This window comes from Aquarana catesbeiana, linkage group LG02 (assembly GCF_042186555.1).
Source record: "Aquarana catesbeiana isolate 2022-GZ linkage group LG02, ASM4218655v1, whole genome shotgun sequence".
Lineage (NCBI taxonomy): Eukaryota > Metazoa > Chordata > Amphibia > Anura > Ranidae > Aquarana > Aquarana catesbeiana.
The window spans coordinates 648,108,646-648,136,552 of record NC_133325.1 but is presented as its reverse complement, the minus strand read 5'-3'; the positions used below and the strand labels follow the sequence as shown (position 1 = coordinate 648,136,552).

The window sequence follows — 27,907 nt, the reverse complement described above, 5'->3', positions numbered from 1 at the left end:
ACCTCTAGACTTTTTTTTTTTTACGCTGGTTCACTTCGCGGCTATAATGAAATGTTGGTCTGGCAAAACACATAAAAGTTCATTGATAAAAACAGCATTAAGAAAAAAAACAAAATTCCAAAAAAAAATGGTGGAACCCCACGGCAAAAAAAAAAAAATGGCGTGGGGGTGCCCCTCAAAATCCATACCAGGCCCTTCAGGTCTGATATGGATTTTAAGGGGAACCCCGTGCCAATTTTTTTTTTAAAATGGCGTGGGGTCCCCCCAAAAATCCATACCAGACCCTTATCCGAGCACGCAACCTGGCAGGCTGCAGGAAAAGAGGGGGGATGAGAGAGCGCCCCCCCTCCTGAACCGTACAAGGCCACATGCCCTCAACATTGGGAGGGTGCTTTGGGGTCCCCTCAAACCACTTTGTCCCCATGTTGATGAGGACAAGGGCCTCATCCCCACATCCCTTGCCAGGTGGTTGTGGGGGTCTGCGGGCAGGGGGCTTATCGGAATCTGGAACCCTCTTTAACAAGGGGACTCCCAGATCCCGCCCCCCTTTGTGAAATGGTAATTTCACAAAAAAAGTGTCAAAAATGTTAAAAATGACAAAAGACCGTTTTTGACAATCCTTTTATTAAAATGCTTTTTCTTTCCATCTTCTATCTTCTATCTTCTATTTTCCTTCGGTTTCTTCATCCATCTTCTTCTTCTTCCGATTACAAATACTGCAGCTGCTGACTTTTAATACATGGCCACTTACCTCTTCCAGGGTCCAGCGATGTCGGCAGGGGACGCCGAGAACCCACTCGGTTCTCGGCAGCTGCCGCCGCCATCCTAGGTGAGGGAATCAGGAAGTGAAGTGAATGGAGCCACTTCTTTAGGGTGTTTTTCAGGCGCTATTTTTAGCACTTGAAAAACGGGCCAGTGTGAAAGGGGCCTTATCCTTTCACACAGACGGATAGAATTGTGCTTTTAGCTGCATTTTCTACAGCAGCTAAATGCACACAATGCTTTCCTATGGCCCCATTCACACACTGTGTTTTGATTACATGCGGTTTGGTGCGGATAGAAAAAATAGAATTGACTGCATCCAGGAGCGATTTAGCGCAGTTATCCGCACATAACCGCAGGTAATCGCAGTGCACTGTGTCAGCTGCAGATAGCAGCGCCGAGCTGGCTCACTCATCGGGAAAGGAAAAAATGTTTTTTCCTTTCCCAATGAGTGACAAGCAGCACGGGGATCCGACTTGGATCCCCGCCAATGCCAGGCACTGTGATATGAATCTTGAGGGAGAACTCCACGCCAAATTTTAAATAAAAAACCGGCATGGATTCCCCTCCAAGAGCATACCAGGCCCTTCGGTCTGTTATGGATTTTAAGGGGAAACCCCTATGCTGAAAAAACGGCATGGGGGTCCCCCAAAATCCATACCAGACCCTTATCTGAGCACACAGCCCGGGCGGTCAGGAAAGGGGGTGAGGACAAGCGAGCGCCCCCCCCTCCTGAACCATACCAGGCCACAGGCCCTCAACATGGGGGATGGGTACTTTGGGGAAGGGGGCACGCAGCGGGCCCCCCCACCCCAATGCACATTGTCCCCATGTTGATGAGGACAAGGGCCTCTTCCAACCCTCTTGACAACCCTGGCCGTTGGTTGTCGGGGTCTGCGGGCGTGGGGCTTATCAGAATCCAGGAGCCCCTTTAATAAAGGGGCCCCCAGATCCCGGCCCCCCACCCTACGTGAATGAGTATGGGGTACATGGTACCCCTACCCATTCACCTGGGGGAGAAAAGTGTCAAGAAAAAAACACATTACACAGGTTTTTAAAGTAATTTATTAGGCAACTCCATGGGGTCTTCTTCCGACTTCGGGGGTCTTCTTCCGCACTCTCCGGCCTCTTCTCCGCATCTTTTCCCGGTGTCCGGTTCTTCTCTTAGTGTCCGCTATCTTCTGCCGGATACCCCACTGTCTTCTTCCAACTCTTTTTCTAGCGGGGGCCCGGTCTTCTGCCGCTGTCCGTGTCTTCTCCGGTATCTTCTGCCGGATCCCCCGCTATCTTCTTCCAGCTCTTTTGCTAGCGGGGGCCCGGTCTTCTTCTTCTACGTCGTTGTCTTCTCCCCTCTTCTCTTCTTCCGATGTTGACATGACGCTCTCTCCCACCGTAATTCCGTCTGCGAGGTGTGCGCCGACTTATATAGGCATGGGGCATGGTCACCGTGTGATGTCACCGGGTGACCCCGCCTCTTATGATGGCATAGTCCCGGTGCATGATGGGACTATGCCGTCATAAGAGGCGGGGTGGAGAAGAGACTGGAGAGTGCAGAAGTGGACCCCCGAAGTCGGAAGAAGACCCCCGGAGCTGCCTAATAAATTACTTTGTCGGGTGTTGTCTGGAAGAGGCCCTTGTTATTAACATGGGGACAAGGTGCTTTGGGGTGGGGGGCCCGCAGCACGCCCCCCTTCCCCAAAGCACCCATCCCCCATGTTGAGGGCATGCAGCCTGGTACGGTTCAGGAGGGGGAGCGCTCGCTTGTCCCCACCCCCTTTCCTGACCGGCTGGGCTGCGTGTTCAGGTAAGGGTCTGGTATGGATTTTGGGGGACCCCCACACAGTTTTTTCAGCGTAGGGGGTTCCCCTTAGAATCCATAACAGACCGAAGGGCCTGGTATGCTCTTGGAGGGGAATCCATGACGGTTTTTTATTTAAAATTTGGCATGGAGTTCTCCCTCAAGATTCATATCACAGTGCCTGGCAAAATTGTCATGCAATAAGTTTATGAATTTCCTGACTTTGACTATTACACCAGTCAATTTCCTAAGTCACTGACACCTTTTTATTATAAACTGTCTATTGAAAACGAGCACAGTAAGAAATAATAACAGCCCAGATTCATCAATATCAATTAAATCATAAATACCTTTATGCATCAAAGCTTCCAGCCCACCTATTTTGCTTGGCAAACTTCTGGTATTGGTGAATAAGCCATTGATGCATTTTGCAATTATTTTTACCATATCTTTTTTTGTAATACAAATAGTTTGTTTGGAACATGTGAATTGCAACCGCCTGCCTTCCCCTAATTTTTCCCATCCCACCATTTATTAGTGTCTGACACCTGTCTGATTCATCAGCCCTATTATATTCAAATTCACCCTCCCCTCTTAGTTCTAGTTTAAATGCCCCATCCAACCTTCCTATAAACCTTCCCCCTAGCAAAGCAGACCTACTTCTATTGAGGTACAAACCATCTTTAGAATATAGATTTTACCCTAATGAAAAGTCAACCAAGTGCTCTGGAAACCAAAATCCTTCCCTTTTATAGCAGATTTTTAGTCATGTGTTTATCTTGCTAAGTTTTTGCTTGGCATTTATCTCTCAGTATTGCACATAGGGCAGGTAATATTCCAGAGATTTTAACCCTAGTGTTCCTTCACTTCAACTTGAAGTCTGTTTTCTAAACTGATTAAGGATCTTTCATGTATTCTGTCATTGGTCCAAGCATGGGCCAAGACAGATAGGTAATGCTCAGCCCCTCCCGGTAATATGTCTACTCAAGCCACCAAATCGCAAACACTAGCAGAGGGGACACACAAGCTCATTCAGTTGGAGCAATCCGGGTGACCTAGTTATAGAATCACTTATTATCACCAACTTTTTAAGCTTTCCTACATTACCTTTGCCATTCCTACTAGATGGGTTTCTCTCTCAGCTGTTAGGAGTTACAGTGACGTCTAGGGCTACATACTCTAAGTTTGCCACTAACACCTCTTAACCCAACTTGGCGTGTTTGTGTGGATGCTTGTGAACCCCTGCCACCCCTTCTAACTACAGTAACCGAGCTTCAAACCTGATCATCCTGACTTACCACTCCATCTTCTGCACCAACCCCATTAACTAGACCCCTATCAAGAATGTCAGTCTCTTTAGTGTTGCAATTGGCTACTCCGGATCTCTAATGTGAGCTTACAGGAGGGCAATCAATAAATACTCCAAAATGTCTATACTGATTTATAGACTTGTGCACTGTCGAAAAACATGTTCCTTTTTGTTTTGTTTTTCGGGTCATTCGTTATGTTCACAATTCGTAAATTTGTCAATTAGAAAATTCATAAATTTGTAAATTCGAAAATCCGAAAATAAGAAAGAAAATCCGAAAACTCGAAAAAATAACTAATTACTAATGACTAACTATTAAATTATAGGTATTGAAATTTCCTTTCAAATTTAGCTGTTAGTAAATGTAACGAATACGGATTTATCCGAAGTTACGAATTATCCGAAATAATGAATGCCGCATCTAAACAAATGGAATGTAATGAACAAATTAATAATAATAATAATAAAATGTTTTTATTAGTATTATTGTTATTTATTATTATTAATTTGTTAAGTTCCATTCGTTTAGATACGGCATTCGTTATTTCAGATGATTCGGAATTTCAAATAGATTTGTATTTGTTACGTTCAGTAACAGCCAAATGTGAAAGGAAATTTTAATACCTATAATTTAATAGTTAGTAATAATTAAGTTATTATTAGTTAGTTATTATTTCAGATATTTTTGGATATTCAAATTTATGAATATTCAGAAGAATTCGTTAAATGAGTTTTCGTTAATTTGGATATTTCAGAATTAACCAGTTTGTCGAAATTAGTTAAAAAACTAATTCAGAACGATACAAATTGCACATGTCTACTGATTTATGTCTAACATGATACAACATTATACATATTTAATAACTGTAACACTGAGATGATTACAGTCCAGCTGAGCTCTTTTCTTTTTCTATCTAAATCAGCTATTGAAAAGTTTGTCTACTTCCAGCAACTGCAGAGTGGCTTTTTGTGAGGAAGCAGTGGTCTTTCTGCAAAGTTCCAACTTGACCACTAATAAGACAAAGCTAAAGCTCTGCAATCAGCAAAATTCATGCTATGCTCCCTGATGATTAGAGAGCTCTGGCTCTGACTCATTCAGGGGTATGGTGGATCTCTGCAGAGAATCCAATTCAGAAGATTTCTGGCAGGAAACAGGCTTTTCTACTCAGGCAACAGCTGCTTTAAAATGAAAATAAAGAGAATAAAGGGAAATGAAAATAAGACATTTAGAGTCTTTTTGTCTTGAAGTGCCAGGAATGTATTGAGCTGATTTAAAAGAGCTTACATGGGCCTTAATGTGAACTATATGAAGAATATTTTTTCCACCATTAGGTCATCTACTTGTTTATTGGTTTGCATTGGTTTTATTGCTTTGTACATCTATTTTTATTAATACAACCATTCTGCACAGGGCCCTTGAAATGGACACAGCATTTTGCAGTGCACACAGCTATCTACATTGCATGTACAGGCAAAAAAAAATAAACAACAGAAATCCAAAAACACTTTGGACACTATTTCCTGAGTATTCCAATCAAAGGGGTATTTACAAACGAATATACTGTACTAAAGACAGTTGATGGTGAAAGATATCTTAAAGCTTATTTCACACTGTCAATATCATATAGTATATCAGCAGAACCTGTTGAATTGTCTACAATGTCACGCACCAATAAAATAGGAATTGATTTAAAAAAAGACTCATACATTTCAATAGCTTATGCAACTTTTCATCATTTTGCTTAGTGATCAGTCTCATAAGTAATCAATAAATGAATTGTTTTTGCCCAACAGAAAAAATAAACTGTGTAAAATAATATACATTCTAAATATATGATAATACATTTAGTAACCAGAAAAACTTGTTTATTACTTGATATGTGCAATAGCATTAAAAAAATGCAATTAAATAGAATGAAAAGTGAATCTTGACTATAACGTTGATTATCCTGGAATTTAAAAAATATTTTTACTGTTACATATATGCATATTTAATACTTTGTGTTTTCATGTTTTTATAATTTCATAGAATATTCACGTAAATGTCAGCTTTTCTTTCTTGTTTTTAATTTAACAATATGGTATTTTTATTGTGCCATTAAATGGCCAAAGCCAACAATAAATTTTAAACATTTGGCTAAGTATACAGTGTTATCCTGGACATACTCATTGACATAAAGTTTAGGCTCTCCATCTGACCATTTCAGACTAATTATCTTGTTCATGAGCAGCCTCAAACAATGATATTCAATAGATATCTAAGAAAGGAATCAAGACAGTAATGCCGCGTACACACAACCAGACTTTACGGCATACTTGGTCCGGCAGACCAGAGTCCATTGGACAATTCGATTGTGTGTGGGCTCCAGCGGACTTTTTTTCCCCAAAAGTTTGACGGACCTAGAAATGAAACATGTTTCAAATCTTTCCGATGGGCTCGAGTCCGGTCGAAAAGTCTGCTCGTCTGTATGCTAGTCCGACGGATAAAAAAACGACGCTAGGGCAGCTATTGGCTACTGGCTATGAACTTCCTTGTTTTAGTCCGGTGTACGTCATCACGTACGAATCCGTCGGACTTTGGTTGATCGTGTGTAGGCAAGTCCGTTCATTCGAAAGTCCGTTGTAAAGTCCGTCGAAATGTCCGCCATACAAAGTCTGCCGTAAAGTCCGCTCGTGTGTACGCGGCATTAGGGTAACCATAGATACCTTGTTTAAAAAACACATATGAGAGGTGAATGGCGGAATTCTTCCTACTGTGCCCATGTATTCTGTCAATGGGACTCCTTCACGGTCAGAATACACTGATCAGCAACTGCTGGCTATTGACTGCAGCATCCTGATCAACAAATGTTTTCCAACAGTCCCATTCGACAAAAGTTGATTATTAGGTCAACTTCTGTTGAGAGGGAATGACCACATCTATGGGCAGCGTTAGAAAACTTGACAGATTGCTATTGTTTCTCTTGCAATATCTGTTACTGTCTATGGTGTGTGGGCTGTATCCTCTCCCTTCTCCTACCCTTCCACAGGAGCTCACATGTGACCCACATGCTTCTAGGGGATTAAAACTGTCTGTGTAATCGTTCACCTCCCTGGCGGTTTTCCTGAGTGTGGCTCGGGGTTAAATTTCAGCACCATTAGCGGTAACCCTGAGCCACACTCGGGATTGCATTGCAGGATCCTGGTGCATTATGCTTACCTTGTCACCAGGATCCTGTGATTCCCCCCGCTGTGTCCGTGGGCTCTGTCCTCTGCCCAAAGCCTCTCTGTGCTGGGCTCTGTTCCCTGCGAGCGTTGTGACGCACGGGAGCGGAGCCCGGCGGCAAATTCAAAAAAGTGAAAAAACATAACACATACAGTACACTGTAATCTTGCAGATTACAGTACTGTATGAAATTATTTCACATCCCTTTTGTCCCCAGTGCTTTGTCCAATGTCCTGCATGCAGTTTTATATTATATATACTGTTCTTTCTGCCTGGAAACATGAGATTGTCCATAGCAACCAAAAAGTGTCCCTTTACGTCAAAAGTGGGTTTAGACCAGCTAGAAAACAGTGATAGTAAATTAGAACACTTGCAGAATTGAGTGATAGTGAATCATGGGGAAATTAATTTTATTATTATTATATTATTTTTTATAATTATTTATATTTATTTATTATATTCTAATTTATGGTTTTGTGTTTCAAACTTCATCATACCCGGGATATCTACTAGACTCTTGGTGGACAGATTTAAGTGTGTTATTGCTAAGAATTACAGGCCTACAATATAAAACGCCAAATTTCTATGCAAAATAATTGTACCGCTTTGAGATGTAAAAATCTGACATAAACATACCGCCAGGGAGGTTAATGGGCAGGCTGAATGTACCAAGTTTATTAATCGATCAACTTGGGTACAACCAGCCTGCGGGATTCTCTTACGATTATCTCTAGAGGCTTATTCCCTAACCCCCCCCCCCTTCCGGGAGAAGACAATTGCTGATTCCCCTGTCAGCACTGTCTGTATTGATAGCGGAATCGTGTAAATTTCTTTCCTGCAACCCATGTTGCAAGAAAGTAATTTGCACCGTGTATGACGGCCTTACTTCCTCCCCTAATTTGAATGTTTGGTCATGAAAACAGGTTTGTTGTTTAGATGACTCCTTAAATGCCTTCACTGTTGTCTATATTTGTAGTCTTGTAAGCAGACAGATAGCTTATTTGTTTTCTATACAAACACACTAAACTTTCATTAGTTTCACAATACAGGAAAGTTCCTACTTTTCTTTGCTTAATGAATTTACAAGGTATTTATTAGTTATTCAAAAAAGTACTTTAATGTAGTTTTCATTTAATAAAATTGTGTTTCTCCAGGCTGGTAATATAAAATACCATTCAAAAACGACACTTTAAAAGACATTTTAAATACATTAATGGCTTTCAGTGCAAGTATTACCAAGAATATACAGTTATGTACAACACTGCACACCTTGAAAATAAGATTTCCTCTTTTACATTAATTTCACTACTTTATTACACTAATATATATAATAGTGCACACTCTTTTCTCTTTATTTGCATATTTCAGAAACTTAAAATTCTGTATAAATTTAAAAGAAATAATTTGTATACCACACTACAAAATACAACAGTCATAATCATATAAAGGCATGGTTAACTGCATGTAAGATATGCCCAAGAAAATATGTTCAAAGGTAATCATGGCTTTTTTTCCAGATAGCAGAAATACATTAAAGTGGATTATCCTCTTTGGTTCCAAAATTTCAAATAAAATAAAACAGCAGTTTGTACAGCAGCTCAAACATTGTTTCCTTAAATATTTCCCCGTCTACCAGACTCTACATGAGTTATTTCCTCGGTTCATTAATGTGTTTTCTGGACAACTGAAAACTTTACGAAATTCTTCAAAATTACTCATTGCACCAATCACTCTGGAAAGAAAAAATATATTTTGTAATTGTTGAATTAACTTTTATAATAAAGATGCAGATTTGTAATGACAACTGGCAAGTACACAACAGTGGTGTAGTGGATAGCACTTTCGCCTAGCAGTAAGAAGGGTTGCTAGTTCAAATCTCAACCACGACACTACCTGCCTGGAGTTTGCAAGTTCTCCCTGTGCCTGCGTGGGTTTCCTCCGGGTACTCCGGTTTCCTCCCACACTCCAAAGACATGCTGGTAGGTTAATTGGGTCCTGTCTAAATTGTCCCTAGTATGCATGAATGTGAGTTAGGGACCTTAGATTGTAAGCTCCTTGAGGGTAGGGACTGATGTGAATGTACAATGTATATGTAAAGCGCTGCGTAAATTGATGGCGCTATATAAGTACCTGAAATAAATAAATAAAATAAAATTTTTATTAATCTTGCATATTTTGTCACAAAAAAGTCTTACCTGAGAATGTCCAATGGCTAGTAATTTCTTTAGAACTTAGCAAAAGCATTGCTGGTCCTTTGCAACCTTGGCCACATTTAAGAATGAGTTTGGATACTAGCTGATTGTGTAAAAGGGTGGTCTGCTCCATCCCAACTGTTGTGCTTCCCAATTGGCAAGTGAGGTTATGCATAATAGTGATAGGCTTATAGGTACGTAAGGCAGCTTTAAAAGAGCAGGCCAGTCTTCTACACTATGAGGAAGTTTCCAATCTGGTTGGTTAGAGAACCGGAGCTTCAAGAGACCTATGCCAACACCACCAGGTAACTGCACTCTAGATATGAACTTTTTTTCACCTACTCAGGCCAAAAGGTTAAAAAAACAAAAAGACAAAAAGACAAAAGACAACAACAACAAATCAAACAAATAGAAAACCCAACCTAAATGTAAAAAAAAACAAACAAACAAGTGGGCGACTTTGTGTGCTGTGTTTCTTTGTCTTTGTTTCTATGAGGTTGAATTAGTAAAACTAGAGAGTGCAAAATCTGGTGCAGCTGTGCATGGTAGCCAATCAGCTTCTAATTTCAGCTTCTTCAATTAAACATTGAAAACAAACTGGAAGCTGATTGGTTTCTATGAACTCTCCAATTTTAGTAAATTAAGCCCTATTCTATTAGCAACAGGTAGTATTTCATAATAAGTGTTTTTTTAAGGGGCATATTTATAAAGCAAGGAATGTGACATTTGGCCAACATTCACAGGTGGTTAATCATTCCCTGTAGTACATGTAATACATGTACCATGAGCATATACCTACAGTAAATACTTGTTCAATGTCACATTACCTGCTAAATATTTCCCTATGTATATAAAATTTAAAAACACACTTCACCCTAGGTTCACACTGTTACAGGCGGTTACAGGTGTGGGAATCACACCTATTCTCACACCTGCAACCACCTACAACCAAAATGCACAGTTCTGCCATTCATGGCACCCCCACACATCTAAAAAAGTGCGTTTACAGGTGTGAGAACTGCCGGGAAATCACAAGGTGCAAAAAGCACTATGCGATTTCCCTGCTGTTATGTTTTAAAAATGGTGCAGGAACTTTGTTCCTGCATGAAATGCAGATACAGTAATAGGCTACTGTGCCTGTGAAAACACGACTTGCAGAGCCTCAATACTGTAAACCAGGCCTTAAATATAATACAGGGGTTACTGTAGACACAGGATCCGCAGGGGTTACTGGAGACACAGGATGAGCTGGGGTCAATGAAGATTCAGAGTACACTGTCTCTGGGGCACGGGAGTGCAGAGGATGCTAAAGCACAGGGACATCTGGATCACAGAAATACACAGGGTTTACAGAGGAATAGGAGTACAAGAGTCACAGGAAAGCACTGAGGGTGCAACAGGGCAGAAGACTGTGGGACCATAGGCAGGCTGAAGACCCTGGGCTATGCAGGGGTTAGGAAACTAGCATGGTGATGCAATGCTAGAATACTAAGCAATGCACTACCTAGCCCATTAAGGAAGTGTCTGGATTCTGGTTGTTGCACTAGTGGAACCCTTGTGTTGGAATCCTTGGTCTGGAATGAAGAGCAGGTGAGTGTGGCAGTCTATTCCACCACTGACTACTCATAATTTGCTTTTAGGAGACAAGTATGAGGTGACATTTTCACAAAACCCATAGATTGGAAAGTTTTTATCCATCAAGTTTTTTTTTCAAATTGATACCCAGGTTGAAAGTTACAATGTAATGTAAATTGATCACCCAGAGGGGATTGTTTTTTTTTAAAACATAAGCGAAGGTTACTCTTTACGCTTTCATGGGATCTCAGCCAAAGTTGTTTCATCCAATTTTTTAGAATTCAAGGTGGGATCTGCCTTGTCTATCTAATCCTTGGGCAGCGCATCAGCCACAAGGGCGAAGCCAAAGACCAACTCAAGAGAGGAGACTGAAGGGGCTTGTTTGTGACCCTGCAATTTACAGGTCGGTTTAAAAGGCAGGTGCCCCCACAAGATTTAGAGTGTCACAACCTTCACTACAGCATCAGACAGCCAGCGCACTAGGTCATAAAAAAGTGCAAGCCATGTAACTTACCACAGTAGGTGTATTCTTAGTCTGGGCAGGATATATAGGGACCAGCCTCATCCTGGCTTCACTGTCCATAATGGACCTACCCCCAAGGGGCTTTCCAGAATAGGGTTCTGCCACTGGTGGGCCACAGCTCAGTACCTTTAAAGCACCTACCGGCTAACTCAACATGATGCACTACATGCAAAGGTGAGCACCCACGCAAGATCCAGCACCCAAAGTGACATTACAGGCCAGCCCCACATCTTCTCCAGGTGGAGAGATGGCGTCCATCACCTAAGGACACTGGCACAAAACTGAGACTTGCTGGTTGGAGGAGTTATATAGGGGCTGTCCCTGCAGCTTTATTTTTTGCCTGTGTCCAATCATGTGAAGATAGCTGCATATAACCATGGTTATGACTAAAGCTGGCCATGCATGGATCAAAATTTGGCTGGTTCAGCAGGGACAGGGTGAATTCCAATCCACGTATGGATAGGGAGGTTGCACAGAATTAGATCTGCAAATTGTCTTCTATGCAACCACCCTGTTGAATCTTCCCCATTCGATCGGTGCCACAGGCTATAGCCGGCAGCACTGATCAGTGTATTCTGCTGGCAGGGAAGCCTCCCCACTGTCAGAACGCAATAAATTAGTGGGAAAGATTCCCTCATCCATCACAAATGTGTTGCTGGAGGAATCAGGTCAGTTTTCTTCTGATTCTTCTATATACTGCCTACGATCCTGTGTTCTGTGCAGTACAATTAAGAACATTTAACTACCAGTAGTCAGAAGTTTCCCAAATTAAGTATATAGCCAAAGGATTATGTAGCACCACCAAGACAGGATAGTTACAGGGGGCTTATACTAAAACCAAGAGGTCCAGTGGATCCATAGGCTTAATACTATACACGATCAAGAAAACACTCCATCTTGATAAAATGTTATAATGATGGTGTGATTGTTTTGCAGTCATTAATGTTTCTCTTTATTGAAAACTATACATGATCACTTGCTAATATGGTTAACCCTTATACTTATGTCATTTCCAGTTCGTGGAAATTTAGGTGGATACTTTCTAACAAATTGTTATATATGTGTTAGACCTGAAGAAGTTCTGCAGAAATCCTGAAACTGTTCTTCTATAATGACTTCATAAATGAAGCTATTCAGTGGAACTTGTCTGAAGAATCTTCAATAGAATACTGTGGAGTGCTGTAACCTGCAATTGTGGTAATTTGTATCTATATTGACACTGCTTGGGAAAGTCCTAGCTGCAAGCACCCACAGAACTGTTCTATTTGCTGTTCACCTTTAGATACATATTTGATAAACCCAACCAAAAATGTAAATAACTCACCGAAATTGTGGTGGACTATGTACACCATTTATTATCTGATCTCTTGCTGCTTCATGTCGAAATGTATTACACCTCACCTAAAAATTTAAAAGAAAAAAAAATAATATTTTTTTTATTATAGGAGTTTTGTATTTGAAAAAAATTAATGTTTTTTTTCTGTCAATAAAGCTAATTATTACTTTCATATAGAGTATGCAAGTAAAATAACTGGGCTGTCCAGGACATCCCAGATGAACCGGAATAGCAAAGTTGCCAAATTAGGTAATTAACTGAAAACACTTAAATTCAAACATAACAAAAAGTACAGGGTACATAAATGCTATTGAATTATATAGTTTGTATGATTATGTTAACCTCCCTGGCGGTATTCCCGAGTGTGGCTCGGGGTTAAAATTCAGTACCATTAGCGGTAACCCCGAGCCACACTCGGGATCGCATTGCAGGATCCTGGGGCGGCTTTACTTACTTTGTCCCCGGGATCCTGCGATGTCACCCGCAGTGTCCGAGGGCTCCGTCCTCCTCCGAAGCCTCTCCGTGCCAGGCTCCGTTCCCTGCGAGCGGCGCGACGCACGGGGGCGGAGCCTGGCGGCAAATTAAAAAAAAAGTAAAAATCATAACACATACAGTACTGTAATCTTACAGATTACAGTACTGTATGAAATGATTTCACATCCCTTTTGTCCCCAGTGCTTTGTCCTATGCCCTGCATGCAGTTTTACATGATATACACTGTTCTTTCTGCCTGGAAACTGGAGATTGTCCATAGCAACCAAAAAGTGTCCCTTTACGTCAAAAGTGGCTTTAGACCAGCTAGAAAACAGCGATAGTAAATTAGAACACTTGCAGAATTGAGCGATAGTGAATTGTGGGGAAATTTATTTTATTACTATTTTTTTTTTTTTTTTTAATTATTTATTTTTATTTATTATATTATAATTTATGTTTTTGTGTTTCAAACTTTATCATACCCGGGATATCTACTAGACTCTGGTTTGGACAGATTTAAGTGTGTTATTGTTAAGATTTACAGACCTACAATATAAAACGCCAAATTTCCATGCAAAATAATTGTACCGCTTTCAGCACCTAAAATCCGAAATAATCATACCGCCAGGGAGGTTAAGCATTTACAGTAGTATGATAATTAGTATGATAAGCAAACTGATTCCCCTGAAAGATTTGCAGATAAAAGGGATAGCTAGTCAATGAAGAAACACATGTTTTTGAGGCCTATATGATGTTGCCTGACATTAAATTGTCAGTTTTCTTCTCAAAAGTAACACCTGCATCACGGGAACCTTTGGCTTGGGAGAAAAATACAACTCAGTGGCCTTTTTTATGGTAAGAACAGATTCCTGTGGAATAAATAAAATGTACAATGTAAAGAGTACCATGGCCCTGTATTTACTGATGAGCATGGTAAAAGGTGGTTGCACCTACAGGACATGGTTTATTTTGACACACTTTTTCACATCTTCCAACATCAGCCTTCTTTATGGCTGATTTGGTGATGTCATTTGGTGATGACATCTAAGGACTGCAAAAGGACATAAGTGCTGGAAGATTTCCATCTCGAAGAAACTGTGATCAGAGGTCTGGATGGGGATGCCTGCAGGCTTGCTGCAAATAATGTCTGAATGATGAAGAAGGGGCACCAGCACAACAGATCTTATTTTATTAGAACTCACCCAGAGGGAAAACGCACCTCTGTACACGAAGCTTGCAAACCCGGAAGGAAGTCTGGGTGAAGATGGAAGCCCTGTCAGAGATGACATCGTGCCCCTGGAGAGCTTTGTTTTAAGGTAAGTTTCACATAATGTGCTAGTATATGATGCATACTAGCACATTATCACATTGCCTTACAGGGGAAAAGTTTTTTTCACATTTCTCAGTTTACTACCTCTTTAACTATAAAATATTTTTATTTTATACTATATTTCACTCATTTTACATTTTTAAAAGAGTTTTGGAAAAAAAAGCCTATTTTTCTGTTACCCCTCTTGTAGTTTCAAATAGGTACTTCCCTTCTTGCACACCATTTTTGTCACTCTGAAATCTGGTACTTCAGAGTGACAAAAAAATCAAGGATTGTCTAAAGCATGAGTTCCTAGCCTTTTTACAGTTACTGTACTTACCTCCCAGACAATATCAGTTGAAAGAAAATCTGAGGGATTTTTTATTTTTTTATAATAAATGGAAATCCCAAATATGCAAGTGAGCTTCAACTAGTGAGATTTTACCTAAAAATGTCACTTGCACATCATCTGAAACATCAGCTCAGATTTTAGGTTCAATAATGATTCTGAGATCCAGTCCCATACCCCATTATTTGGTTTCTATAACTCCATGGTGTTTGTATACCCTTGGTTAAGAACCATTGTTTAAAAGTAACTAATGTATTTTAGTCATAAGACTCTTAGGAGGGGTTTCTTTCAAATAGGGAATAGGGCAAATTTTCTTATAAATTCTTCTTAAAGTGTTACTAAACTCAATTTTTTTAAAGTATTATTAAAATAACAAACATGTTATAATTACCTGCTCAGTGCAGTGGTATTGCTCAGAGCGGCCTCTTCCTCCTCTTCTGGGGTCCCCAGCGGTGATCTTGGCTCCTCCTCTCTTGTGGGACTACCAAGGCCAGCCGCTGGCTATGGGGAGGGGTAGTCCCCGTGCTCCCGAGCTGTACATCTACAGAGCTGCTCTCCATAGACTTGCATAGCGGGACTCAGGCCCGCCCCCCACTTCCTCTGATTGACAGCAGCAAAGGCAATGGCTCCTGTTGCTGCTCGAATGCAATGTAAAGAGGAAGTAAGGGGAGAAAAGATGCAGCCCTGCACAGCGCTAATCTCTTCTCCCCTCTCTTCCCCTTCACACAGGGAAGGGGGGGGCACAGGGACACTGAAAACATTTTTTTCCCCCAAATGCAACCAATGCATTAAGGTAAAAATGTTTTTAGGTTTAGTAACAATTTAAGCCTTTTAAGTTAGCACTAAGAGGCAGCCATATTGTGCAAAGGAGATAGATTACTGCTTAAACCCCAATTGACCATTTGGCACAAAGTCTTACATGAGCATAGCTTAAGAAAAAGAGTTGGTTATTATTAAGATCTAGGCCAGGAAGGAGCAGTTCTTCTTTTCCAGCTCTTTTATCCTGAATCCATTTTCTGTATGCCTGAAAAAATGAAAATAAATTGCAATGAACAACTCATGTGTATAATACTTTGTACAAGAACATTACATTTTAGGGAAAAGGCAACTTATTTTTACTGTCACATGGATTTTTTTTCAGTCTGATTAACACATTAAAGTCTAAACAAATAATAAAAAGATAACAATTAGTATGGCTTTCCAGTGAAAGTATTTTCAGCAGCTACACAGTGTAATTTGTCCCAAGACTCAAATGTTCTGTCCATTTTTGTATATTTCAGTTTTATAAACAATAGCAAAATGTGTCCATTATTTAAAGTGTATGTAATTTGTTTTCTTTTGGTCTTTTAAATGTAAAATTGAAAGTGTTTTGTTATATCTGTTTGAGAAGTTTAAAAAAAATCCATGCTTTCTGCCTTTGCTGATAATCATTAACATTTTTCTATGCAATGGACCTAGGGGAAGTGTGATACTAGCAGAATCGTCAGATGAAAATAAAGAGAAAAAGCTTAACCTCTTGGAGCCAGCGCCTCCCGGCCATTTAGGAGGCTTAGGATGCCGGGAGGCGGGGTGGGGTTTATGATCATGTGACCTCCATGATTGGCTGTCATGCCGGTCACATGATCAGAAAGCTCCCGATGGCAAGTAGTGATTGAGAGCTTTCTGTTAGCCGTCGGTAACCGTGTCGAGAGCCCTCTCAACACAGCTGTACTCACACCAATTCACGCAAATATGCGCCCGCTCTGCGCCAAGGCCCACTCGCCAAGAGGCTGCATATTTGCATGCGCCCTGCCTCATTGTATATAAGCCTAATGACAGTGCATGAGAGCTTTCATTAGTGGCGGGAGCATGGCACGGGTAGATGGGCAGAATTATCAATAGGTTTCTTCTTTTGATGAACAGAATGATTTATGCTGGATTTACAACACTGGATTCTTTTTTTTTAACAATCAGGAGTGCTTCATTGAAAAGTAGAAAATGCAGTACAAAAAAAAAAAGGAAATAAAACAAGACATGTGTAGGCAAGTACATAGAGAAATGGATCATACATTTGACTAGAGGTAATCTCTTACTCACAAAAAAATTTATTCTGCTGTATCCGATGTAGCTAAATAAACTCGCTTTAATATTGAATTATTGATCATGCTCGGTATTCCTATCAGGCTTGTCAATACATCAAAAGATAAGGAGTCAGGAGAGGCATCCAAGACACCAGAGAGGGGAGCGTGCAACAGTTTAGTTACACCCTCATAGCAACTTAACCACGGAGCAATCCATCCCCCCCCCACCCACAACCCGATGACCCGTCACCCAGCTGAGAAAACCAAAAGACAATATTATCCACCGATCCATGGCAGCCTGACCTTGTCGAACTTCCAGGGGCACCCTCTACTGATATATGTCAGCCTATAGAGGGGTAGAGCAGTGTTTACTCTCTTTTCCCAGGAGGAAAGAGTCGGAGGGCTAGTCGAGGTCCATCCAGCAAGAATCTCCTTTTTAGCATAATAGAAGAGGAGTGAAATTAGAATTTTACTATGATGTGACCTGTGCTCATCCTCGTGTATTCCCAATAGGGCTATCTCAGGTGTTTTTGGAACAGACAAATCCATTCTAACATTTAAATGATCATATACTCCTAGCCAGAACTTTGACAATGCAGGACAGTCCCAAAACATGTGTATATATGTGCCTATCTGAGTTTGACATCTAGGGCAATGTGGATCCCTATCAGGGTATATTTTAGATAATCTCGCCGGCGTGAAGTAAACCCTGTGTAGAAATTTTGTTTGTGTCAATTTGTCTCCGGCTGATATTACCAGTTTGGGACCCTGCTCCAAACAGGCTTCCCAGTCCTCCCTTTCTAGAGTGGGGATATCTGATTTCCAGGTATTCCATAGCCTGTCCATCTTGAGTACCTCCCTAGGCAGCAGTGTGGTATATATGGCCGACAGGGGTTTTGTTATGTCGCTGCTAGAAAGCAGGTCTTCCAACAAGTCTAGTTGTAGGAGAGGAGGGATAGGAAATTGTGCCCTAGTCGCGTGGCGCAATTGTGCGTATCGGAAGAACATCCATCCCGGGAATCCATACGTCCTTGACATAAGTGCAAAGGACATCAATTCCCCATTGGGCATAATGTCTCTTAGGGTTTTGATTCCAAATTCCGCCCAGAGCTGAGGATCAGGAATTGTTCGGAAATGGGGCAACCGAGGATTTCCCCAAAGAGGCTGGACAGGCGCCCATCGCCCCACAAGGGAAAACCTCCTTCTAGCCATCCTCCATACTTGAAGTGTTGCCCTGGATGGAGCAGGAAGCTCCTCGTATGCCTTTGCCCCCCTATAAACCAGGTTTTGCAGATCCTGTATAGACCCTAACTGTGCCGCCTCCACACAGACCGCAGCGTTAGAGCGTTTCCCCTCAAACCACCAGTACGCCGTCACCAGCATCGCCGCCCAATAATACAGTTTGAAATTAGGGAGGGCAAGTCCCCCCATCTGAGTCGGTAGTTGTAGGGTGGATTTGGCCAATCTTGGAGTAGCTCCATTCCATATAAAGGAGATAATTTGTTTGTCTATTTCCCGAAAAAAGGACGCTGGAAGCCAAATCGGGCTATTTCTAAAAAGATAGGTGAACTTGGGTAGAAGCATCATTTTTAGGATGTTTATACGTCCTAGTAAATGAAGTGGCAGTTCAGACCATGCGCGACACCTTTCTTTAAGGAGACGGAGCAGAGGAAGCATATTTAGATTATAATATTGGGCAGTATCCCTGGATACCCGAACCCCGAGGTACTTAAACTCTGAGACCCACTGTAGAGGTGTACCACCCGCCGCACCAGGGATCCCGCTATCCAAAGGGAACAGGACTGATTTAGACCAGTTTATTCGAATCCCTGATGCAGCACCAAATCTGTCAAAAATAGCCAGGGCAGCCAACAGAGATGGCCCTGCATCATTCAAATAGAGTAATGCGTCGTCCGCATAAAGGGATATTTTCTCTTCAAGTCTACCAATCTGCAACCCTCTGACCTCCGAAGATTCTCGAACTAATATCGCTAAGGGCTCCAAGGCGAGAGCGAATAAGCTAGGTGACAACGGGCACCCCTGGCGGGTGCCTCTGTGGAGTGGGAAGGGATCAGAGACCCTATTATTGGTACGCACCCTAGCTCTCGGCGCTCGGTATAGCAACTGGATCCAACGGAGAAAGCCAGGGCCAAACCCAAAACGCCCTAGCACTTCCCAAAGATATTCCCACTCCACAGAGTCAAACGCCTTTTCAGCATCCAAGGAGCAATGGACAGGTTTAGGAAGAGGCGTCTAATATTAATATCTGTCCCCTTGCCCGGCATAAAGCCGGTCTGATCAACATGAACTAATGTCGATATAACTGATGACAGGCGAGTGGCGAGGATCTTGGCCAAAACTTTCATATCCACATTAAGTAGTGAGATGGGCCTGTATGACGCGCATTCTTGAGGATCCTTACCCTGTTTATGGATCAATACAATGACCGCCTCCTCCATGGACTCCGGTAGAGCACCCCCACCAACCAGCCCAGCAAAGAGGGACGTGAGTTTGGGTGCAAGGAGCTCCATGTTTTGGGAGTAGAACTCCGTAGGGAGTCCATCCGCCCCAGGGGTCTTTCCTATCTGCAGGCCCCCCCAATAGCAGCCTGGACCTCCTCTAAGGAGATATCTTTATCCAACATTGCCCTATGTTCATCAGATAGCGTAGGAAATGGGATACTGTTCAAATACCCCTGCAACGACAAAGGGTTATCACTGGCTCTGGAAGCGTATAGATCCCTGAAGAAACGGGAAAATCTATCATTAATGTCCTCCGGTGAGGTCAGCAATTCCCCACTATCACTCCGTACCCCTGCTATGTGTGTAGTGCCCAATTGTCCACGTGCTAGCCAGGCTAACAATCTTCCATTTTTATTGCCATATTCAAATATCCTTTGTGTGGAGTGTAGCATAGATTTCTTAGTTTGTTCTACATTGAATAAGGAAAGTTCCCTCAAAGCCCTCTGCCATGTGTAGTAATTTGGTTCAGTAGGGGACCTTACATAAGCCGCCTCACTCTCCCCCACCCCCTCCTCCAGCCGCTCCAGGGACCGAGCAGCCTCCCTCTGCAGTGAAGATATACGGGATATATATTCCCCCCTAACCCAGGCCTTAAAAGTATCCCAGAGGATCTGTGGGTCTGCAGTCTCTCTATTTCTCAGCCAGAAATTGCAAATAGCTTCCGGCATTACCTCCTGAATCCTATCATCTAGCGCCCAGAATCTGGATAGACGCCATAGCCTTGGACCAGTTGATCTACCCAAGGAGATGACCAGATTAAGGGGGGCATGGTCTGATATGCCCCGTGGTAAATGTTTGACCTCTCTTGTCCAGCAGAGTGCATCTCCGGACACATATGCCAGATCTATTCGGGATAGAGCTCTGTGTGAGGCTGAATGGCAAGTAAATTCTCGATCTGTAGGGTGAAAATGTCGCCATGCATCCGTCAGAGCAAAAGTAGTCGCCCAGCTCTGCAGCTCCGACGAAATGCGGGCCCCAGGGTTGAGCCTATCCGCCTCCTGAGAGGGAACCAATTTAAAATCTCCAAAAATAAAAACTTCTTGAGTGTGATATCCCATGACATTCTGCATAATATCATATAAAAGTTGGGCCCTCGCAGGAGGGGGGAGATACAAACCCACCAACACCATTCGTTTGGAGTGAACAGACATATGTATGATCACATATCTACCCTCGATGTCAGTTTTAACATCAAGAATCTGGGATGGGAGGGATCTGCGGATCAACACGCTCACTCCCCTGGCGTAGCTGGAGTAAGTAGAGTGGTAATGCGTCCCCACCCAGTCCTTTTTTAACCCCAGAATTTTGGAGCCAACCAGATGCGTCTCTTGTAAAATACATATGTGAGGTACGTACTTTTGTATGTATTTAAAAACAAGAGACCTCTTTATGGCTGAGTTTAATCCTCTGACATTCCACGAGATAATAGAGATGTCAGTCATCTAACCAATCTCAATAGTATAGCGTGTCGGATCCACAAGTCCCACCCATCCCCCGGTCCACTTAAACGACAATACCTCTGCCCTGTCTAATGTCTTGAGAGTATGAACTGCGTGCAAGGATAAATCCAACTGCATATCAGCAAACATCTGGTACAGTAATGAAGGGCATAAGAACCCCCTTGTGTCAAAAGCAACTCCTTTTTCAAATAAACTAACACATCTGATTCCCCCATGTCTGCAACGGCAGAAACCCCCCCCCCCTCCCCCACACCCCCTTGAAACTGGTGATGTGTAGATCCCCATAAATCCCAACTATTACAACCGTATAAGGGGCGTGAACTTAAATACGATGGAGTTGTCTAGCCAGACAACAGAGATGCTGGAAAGGCAAAATTATATATAGAAATCAATTCTCCTGAACTATTGCAGGGGCACATAGCTTAGTTACAGTACAAAGGCACTGGGCTCCCTCACTCCCAACCCAGGTACTAGCAAGAAAATATCTCCTAGGTTTATGAAAATCATCTCTCCTGCACTGTTGCAGGGGCACATTTCTTAGTTACAGAACTGAGGCTCTAGGCTCACTCACTTTTATCCCCAATACTAGGAACAATAATGTAGGTTATAAAAAAAAAAAAAACTTTTTTCTCCTGAACAGTTGCAGGGGCACATTTCTTAGTTACTATACTGAGGCTCTAGGCTCACTCACTTTTAACCCACACACTAACAGAAATAATATAGGTTATAAAAAAACATTTCTCCTGAACAGTTGCAGGGGCACATTTCTTAGTTACTAAACTGAGGCTCTAGGCTCACTCACTTTTAAAGCAAACACTAGCAAAATAGAATAGGTTATAATAAGTATTTCCCCTGAACTATTGCAGGGCATATTTCTTAGTTACTAAGCTGAGGCTCTAGGCTCACTCACTTTTAACCCAAGCACTGGAAAAAATATAATATAAATTGTTGAAATCATTTCTCCTGGAGTGTTGTAGGGGCACATATCATGGTTACATTACTGAGACTCTAGGCTCCTTTACTCTTAGCTCAATACCCAGCCTAAAAGAAGGGTTCAGTTATAGCAATCATTTCTCCTGGATTATCACAGGGGCACATTTCTTAGTTACAACTCTAACGAGCTCTGTTCTCTAACCCTTGACTTAGAGACTGGCATAAAGGGACTGTTCCAAATGAAAAATAATAAAACACAAACCGAAGGGTAACAGAAGAGGCACCCCCCTCCCCCACAGCAACCACATGAGGAAAAAATGTTTCTTCGCACATGCCCTCAGCATTCGTAGGATAATGCCAGGTATCCATATCTACAGATCGGCAGTTCACTGGCTGTATTACCCTTATGCCTGAGCACTAACCACTCATTCAATGGAGATCCTTATCGAGTGTATCTAGCAGTGCAATAGCAGGTGTAAATTACTGGATCGTAGAGGGTCCTCTGTGAATAAGAAGGGCCAGCAGGTTGATCCTCTTCTGTCCCAGGTGCACGGCAAAAGTTTTTGGATCCACCAGAGCGTCCAGTACAGTGAAGCTGTGTAACAAGAGCCTGCACCAGAGTCTCCATCATGTTGCTGCGAGAAAGAGGTGGTAACTTTAGCAAATGCAAAACTTATAAACAGTCATGCAGTCTCCAAGCTGGTCCAGAGAGAAATGCAAAAATCTATAGATTTAGCGATGCTGTGGCAAGGTCTCAAGCCAGCAGCCTCACGGGGGGATGTAAAGAATTTCACTGTCTCACCATCCTGCACCCGCAATCTGGCCGGGAAAAGTATACTGTACTTAATGTTCCGCGCCCGCAGCGAAGCTTTAACTTGGTCAAAGGACCTGCATAGTTTCTGTGTTTCCACAGAATAATCCGGGAAAAAGAGTAGGTTAGCATTTTGAAACTTTACTTCACCAGCCCTGCGCGCTTCCCTCAGAACAGCATCCCGGTCCCTATAGTTAAGCATACGGAAGATCAAGGTGCGGGGATTCGAGCCAGGTGGACCGGGAACAGGAGGAATCCGATGCGCTCGCTCCACAGTGTAGAAGGGGGAGAACTGTGCTGCAGGGAGTAGGGTTTTCAGTAACTCCTCCACAAAAACCGTAGGGTTTTTTCCTTCAGCTCCCTCTGGCAGGCCTACGATCCGAAGATTGTTTCTTCGGTTCCGGTTCTCGGAGTCATCCACCTTATATTCCAGGGCCCGTACTTTAGTCTGCAATGTGCGGATGGATGCAGCATGGTCTGCAACCGCATCCTCCGCCAGACCCGCACGTTCCTCCACTTCAGTCACCCTCGATCGAAGCTTGTCCTGGTCCTGCCGAATCAGGCTCACATCTAGCTGCACAGACTCGATCTTGCTAGTCAGGGCAGCTTGACAGGAGGCAATCGCAGCCATTACCTCCGGAAATCCAAGCTGTGGTGTCTCGGCCGGGTCCGCTGCCCTTAGTCTGCGATGCCATATTGGAGAGCCACCGGGGAGAATCCGCCATGGGGGGTCCTTAATCGGAGCCGTATCGTCCAGGTTTTGCGGGAAACGTATTTTTTTTGCCCGCTGCCGTGTTCTGTATGGCATTCAGGCTATTAATGATAAATCTCCTCACAGAACAAGAGCCAGGAATCAGGATCTTAGGGAGTCTTTCAGCAGAGCTCTAGGAAACACGTCCTCCTAAGTTGCCATCTTGGCCACGCCCCTAACACTGGATTCTTTACCTATTTTTTTAATAAAGGACTTGTCAAAAACTTGTTTCTGTTTATTTACAAATTATTTTTTTTGTAAATGAGTAGGGTTAATACATTTCCTTTATATGGGGACAAGGTACCTTGCAGGGGGTAGGCTTAGTCCCATATAGTTCAGGGAGGCACACATCCCTTTAGGGAAAACAATTGTGGAGGTAAGAAAAGGGAAGGGGAAGCAAGGGTGTTCCCTTCTGAACAATCCCAGGGGACCTCCCCCTCAACAATGGGAGGGCACATTCCAAGGGCTGCAAAGCCTCCCCTCCTTGCATGGCATCCTGTCCCCATGTTGATTTGGATCTACTGGGGAGAAATTGCATGAAACTGGATCCCCCATTTAGAAAAAGGGGACCATTGTTCATTTAATGTCCCCCTACATAAATGAGTACTGGGTACATAGTACCCCTTGTTGCTTATTTACTAAAATAATGTAAACAGTAAATAAAAACAACCAAATGGTAAAGAAATCCTTTACTGAAAAAAATATCCCATTGTGTATATAATGTAAACCAGCCCTCAAAAATTCCACTCACCTGCTCACATTTGGTGAGTGGAAATTAGCTGGGGGCGAGTGTGGAGCAGGGGCAGATTGGGAAGACCATTTCCTGGCTGATCGCTTCTGGCAGAAGCGGTGTGACCTTTTTTACAGGGCATCAAAGCGGCCTGGGGGGACAATTGCCTCCCTGCCCCCTGCACTGCTCTGATGCCCTGTAAAAAAGGCTGCACCACTTCTGCCAGAAGCGATCAGCCAGGAAACTGTCAGGAGGAGAGCTGGCTGGATCACACAGAGTGGGGATCTCCCACTGTGCCATAGCTTGGATCTAAAACCCTGGCTGCTGTCAAACAAAGTCCCGCCTACTGGACCAGCTTCTATGATAGACAGCACACTGGTCCAATGCCAGTCCAGGAGGCAGGACTTTGTGTGACAGCGGCCAGCATTTCATCTGTAAGCTGTGTTACAGCGAGAAATCCCCGCTATGTGTGATCCGGCCGGCAATCCTCCCGATTCCTCCCTACGATCCCTGCTGCATTGATGGGCAATGATGAGGCTGCACTTATGGGCACTGATAGGCTGCACTGATGGGCACTGATAGGCTGCATTGATGGGTACTGATAAGCACTGATGAGGCTGCACTGATAAGGCTGCATTGACGGGCACTGATAGGCTGCATTGATGGGCACTGATAAGGCTGCACTGATGGGCACTGATAGGCTGCATTGATGGACACTGATAAGGCTGCACTGATGAGGCAGCACGAGTGGCCAATGATGAGGCAGCACTGATAGCCACTGTTGAGGCAGCACTGATGGCCACTTTTGAGGCAGCACTGATGGCCACTGATAAAGTAGAAATCATGGGCACTGATAAGCTGCACTTATGGGCACTGATAAGGCAGCACTGATATGCTACACTGATGGGCACTGATGAGGCTGCACTGATGGGCACTGATAGGCTGCACTGATGGGTACTGATATGCTGCACTGTTGGGCACTGATAAGGCTGCACTGATGGGCACTGATGAGGCTGCACTGTAGGACACTGATAAGGTTGCACTGATAGGCTGCACTGATGGGTACTGATGAGGCTACACTGATGGGTACTGATGTGCTTTATAATAATATTGTTAAAATTGTTGTTGTTAATATATATTTTTGTAACTTAATTCTGCATAAAACATTCAACAGTGTCATTTCATTAGATAATTTACAAGGGCGTGTTTAGGGGCGGAATTAGGGGTGAGGCATGGCAGGGGTTGGGTGGGGCAACTGGTGGCGAGTAACTGTTAAGGCCTGGCTAGTAGCTCAGGACTTAAAATTTTGAGCCCTGATGTAAACATCAATCCTGTCATCCAGCAATGTAGATCCATGTCAGTCACAATGAGTGACATCAATGATGTTAAAAAAATATGAAAGAAACCACGCTGTCTTAAAAAAAAAATAGTAGCTGCCAGCACATCAGATAATCAGTGAAAAAGTAAACCAAACAAAATAGTATTGTGCAGCACTAATGCAATGAAAAAAACAGGGAAGATATCCCAATGAGAGATTGGGGTATATATAAATGCAAATACAATAATATTATTAAACCACAATATTGTTGAAGTGTAGATCAACAGTGATAGTGTATATAAAGTGCATATAGTCCATATATGACATTAAAATGGTGACTATAAATGAATGTGAACTGGTTGTCTGTAGATAATCCACCACCGTAAGGAAAGAGGCTTACCAGACAGGTTGAACCCAACAAGGCGTATGCCTGTTGAGTCAACCAGGCATCCTCTGGGGTGTCACACCCCAGAGGATGCCTTATTAGGACGAAATGTCGGGATGGGCTCTGCTGATGCCACTGTGTTGCTTTGATTTTATCCAAGCACTTTTAATGTCTTCTCAAATGTGAGTGACCATTTTAGCATTTTCAATTCTAAACGGAATCACACTATGTGGCCCAATTTTTTCTCCTTTTGTCATATGTCACACTGAGAGGAACTGTTCACGAATTCCGGTTGCTATTCATATGGTGGATACTCACTGATGTCACAATCGTCACGGAATCCACATCCGATTCGGTCTAGATTGGAAGTCGTGGTTGCTGTATCTCCTTGGGTGTGTTACACCAAAAGCTTGGTTGACTCATCAGGCATACGCCTTGTTGGGTTTAACCTGTTTGGTAAGCCTCTTTCCTTACAGTGGTGGATTATCTACAGACAACCAGTTCACATTCATTTATAGTCACCATTTTGATGTCATATATGGACTATATGCACTTTATATACAATATCACTGTTGATCTACACTTCAACAATATTGTGGTTTAATAATATGATTGTATTTGCACTTATATATACCCCAATTTCTCACGGGGATATCTTCAGTGTTTTTTTCACATCAATGATGTTAACCTGCTGCCATGAAAATGCTGTCATGACACTGCTCCAATGGTGAATCACAGTTCCCTGCCACTCCTGGTATGTAAAAAACAACTTTGGGGATCTCGGATGATGTAATTGACTAAATATGGTCAGTAACCCAGGATCCCCAGCCCATTTGTTTACAAATAAGATGTTTGAGGCCTGTCATTTAGAGGTACTAGTGCTTCTGCCTGTAAATGAAAGACCCAGTGGTTTGTTGACAAGCCCAAGATAGAAGGGATCTGTCATTTAGCAGGTTCAATGCTACCACTGCTAAATGACAGATCTCCGGCTGTTTGTAAAAAATATGTATATTTTGGAGTAGTACAACATACTGTTCCACAATGTCATGTGCAAATTTAAACCATTCCCAAAGCATGTTATTTAAAGAATTTTGTATTTATTGATGTCATCTTTTGGGTGAGACCCTCTCTCCGCTAAATGACATTTCTTTAAAACATTTTTTAGCATTGGGAGATGTCTTCCATGGCAGTGCCTCTCTACTCATGCCTTTTTTAAACAAAGGCTTACAAATTAACCAAAAAAAAACAAGATTCAGCTCATGTAGACTTCAATGGGGTTCAGGGCTTTTTCTCCTGTGACATTGCATGTACATTCTGTACGTTCTGTGAAAATGGGGGCAAAATCAAATGTTATAACGCCATTTTCTCTTCAGATCGAATAATCTACATAGAGAAAATCAGGGAAATACCACATTATGGAAACTAAATGAAAATAATGATCATAGGAAATAAATACTTATTTACTATAATTCTCAGCTTCATTCACCAGTGCTCCACAGCCATACACTATGGCGCTGAGTGGACTTCAAAAACATGCTCACGGACATCTAGAATTTGATATTTGAAGGCATGTACTTTTCTGTAAAATGGCCAATCTTCTGCACTTTTTTGCTTAAAATAAATATAAACTGGGGTCGCCAACCAATCGACCGCTATCTACCAATTGACCGTGGCCAGAAGATGGGTGGATCGCACCCTGGGCTTGTCGACCTGCCATCTTCAGAACAGTGGAGAGACTCATAGTGAAGCAGTGGGACTATTTTTTAATAGGAGCAGGACCTGCGCCGGTGGAGTGAGCAGGCTGCCGCATTTGCCGACACTGCTTCTCTAGTTGCGACTGCAGGTGCTGGAGCAGTGATACAAACTGCACTCCGCCTCTCTGTATCCAGCCTAGGACCAAGCAGCACCATCTCTACAGGACAGAGGCAGAAAAGAGCTCCAGTTTGTGGACAGTAGTGACTAGGGATTAGCTTCGAGTACGAGTCGAACTCATGTTCGACTCGAACATCAGCTGTTCGCAAGTTTGCCGAGTTTGGCATGTTTGCGGCAAATTCGAAAGCCGCGGAACACCCTTTAAAAGTCTATGGGAGAAATCAAAAGTGCTA

At 42.6% G+C, this 27,907-nt stretch overlaps 1 protein-coding gene across 1 annotated transcript in view; it reads right to left on the bottom strand.

Moving 5' to 3' along the window:
* Nucleotides 1-6,340: 6,340 nt before the first annotated feature.
* The window catches only part of PHEX (phosphate regulating endopeptidase X-linked), a 398,049-nt gene continuing 376,482 nt past the window's right edge, over nucleotides 6,341-27,907 (bottom strand). The window contains exons 20-22 of the mRNA XM_073616504.1: nucleotides 15,752-15,856; nucleotides 12,689-12,765; nucleotides 6,341-8,806 (exon numbers count right to left, since the gene is read on the bottom strand). Coding sequence (XP_073472605.1) covers nucleotides 8,704-8,806; nucleotides 12,689-12,765; nucleotides 15,752-15,856 — 285 coding nt within the window. The 3' untranslated portion in view covers nucleotides 6,341-8,703. The remainder of the gene's footprint in view (nucleotides 8,807-12,688; nucleotides 12,766-15,751; nucleotides 15,857-27,907) is intronic.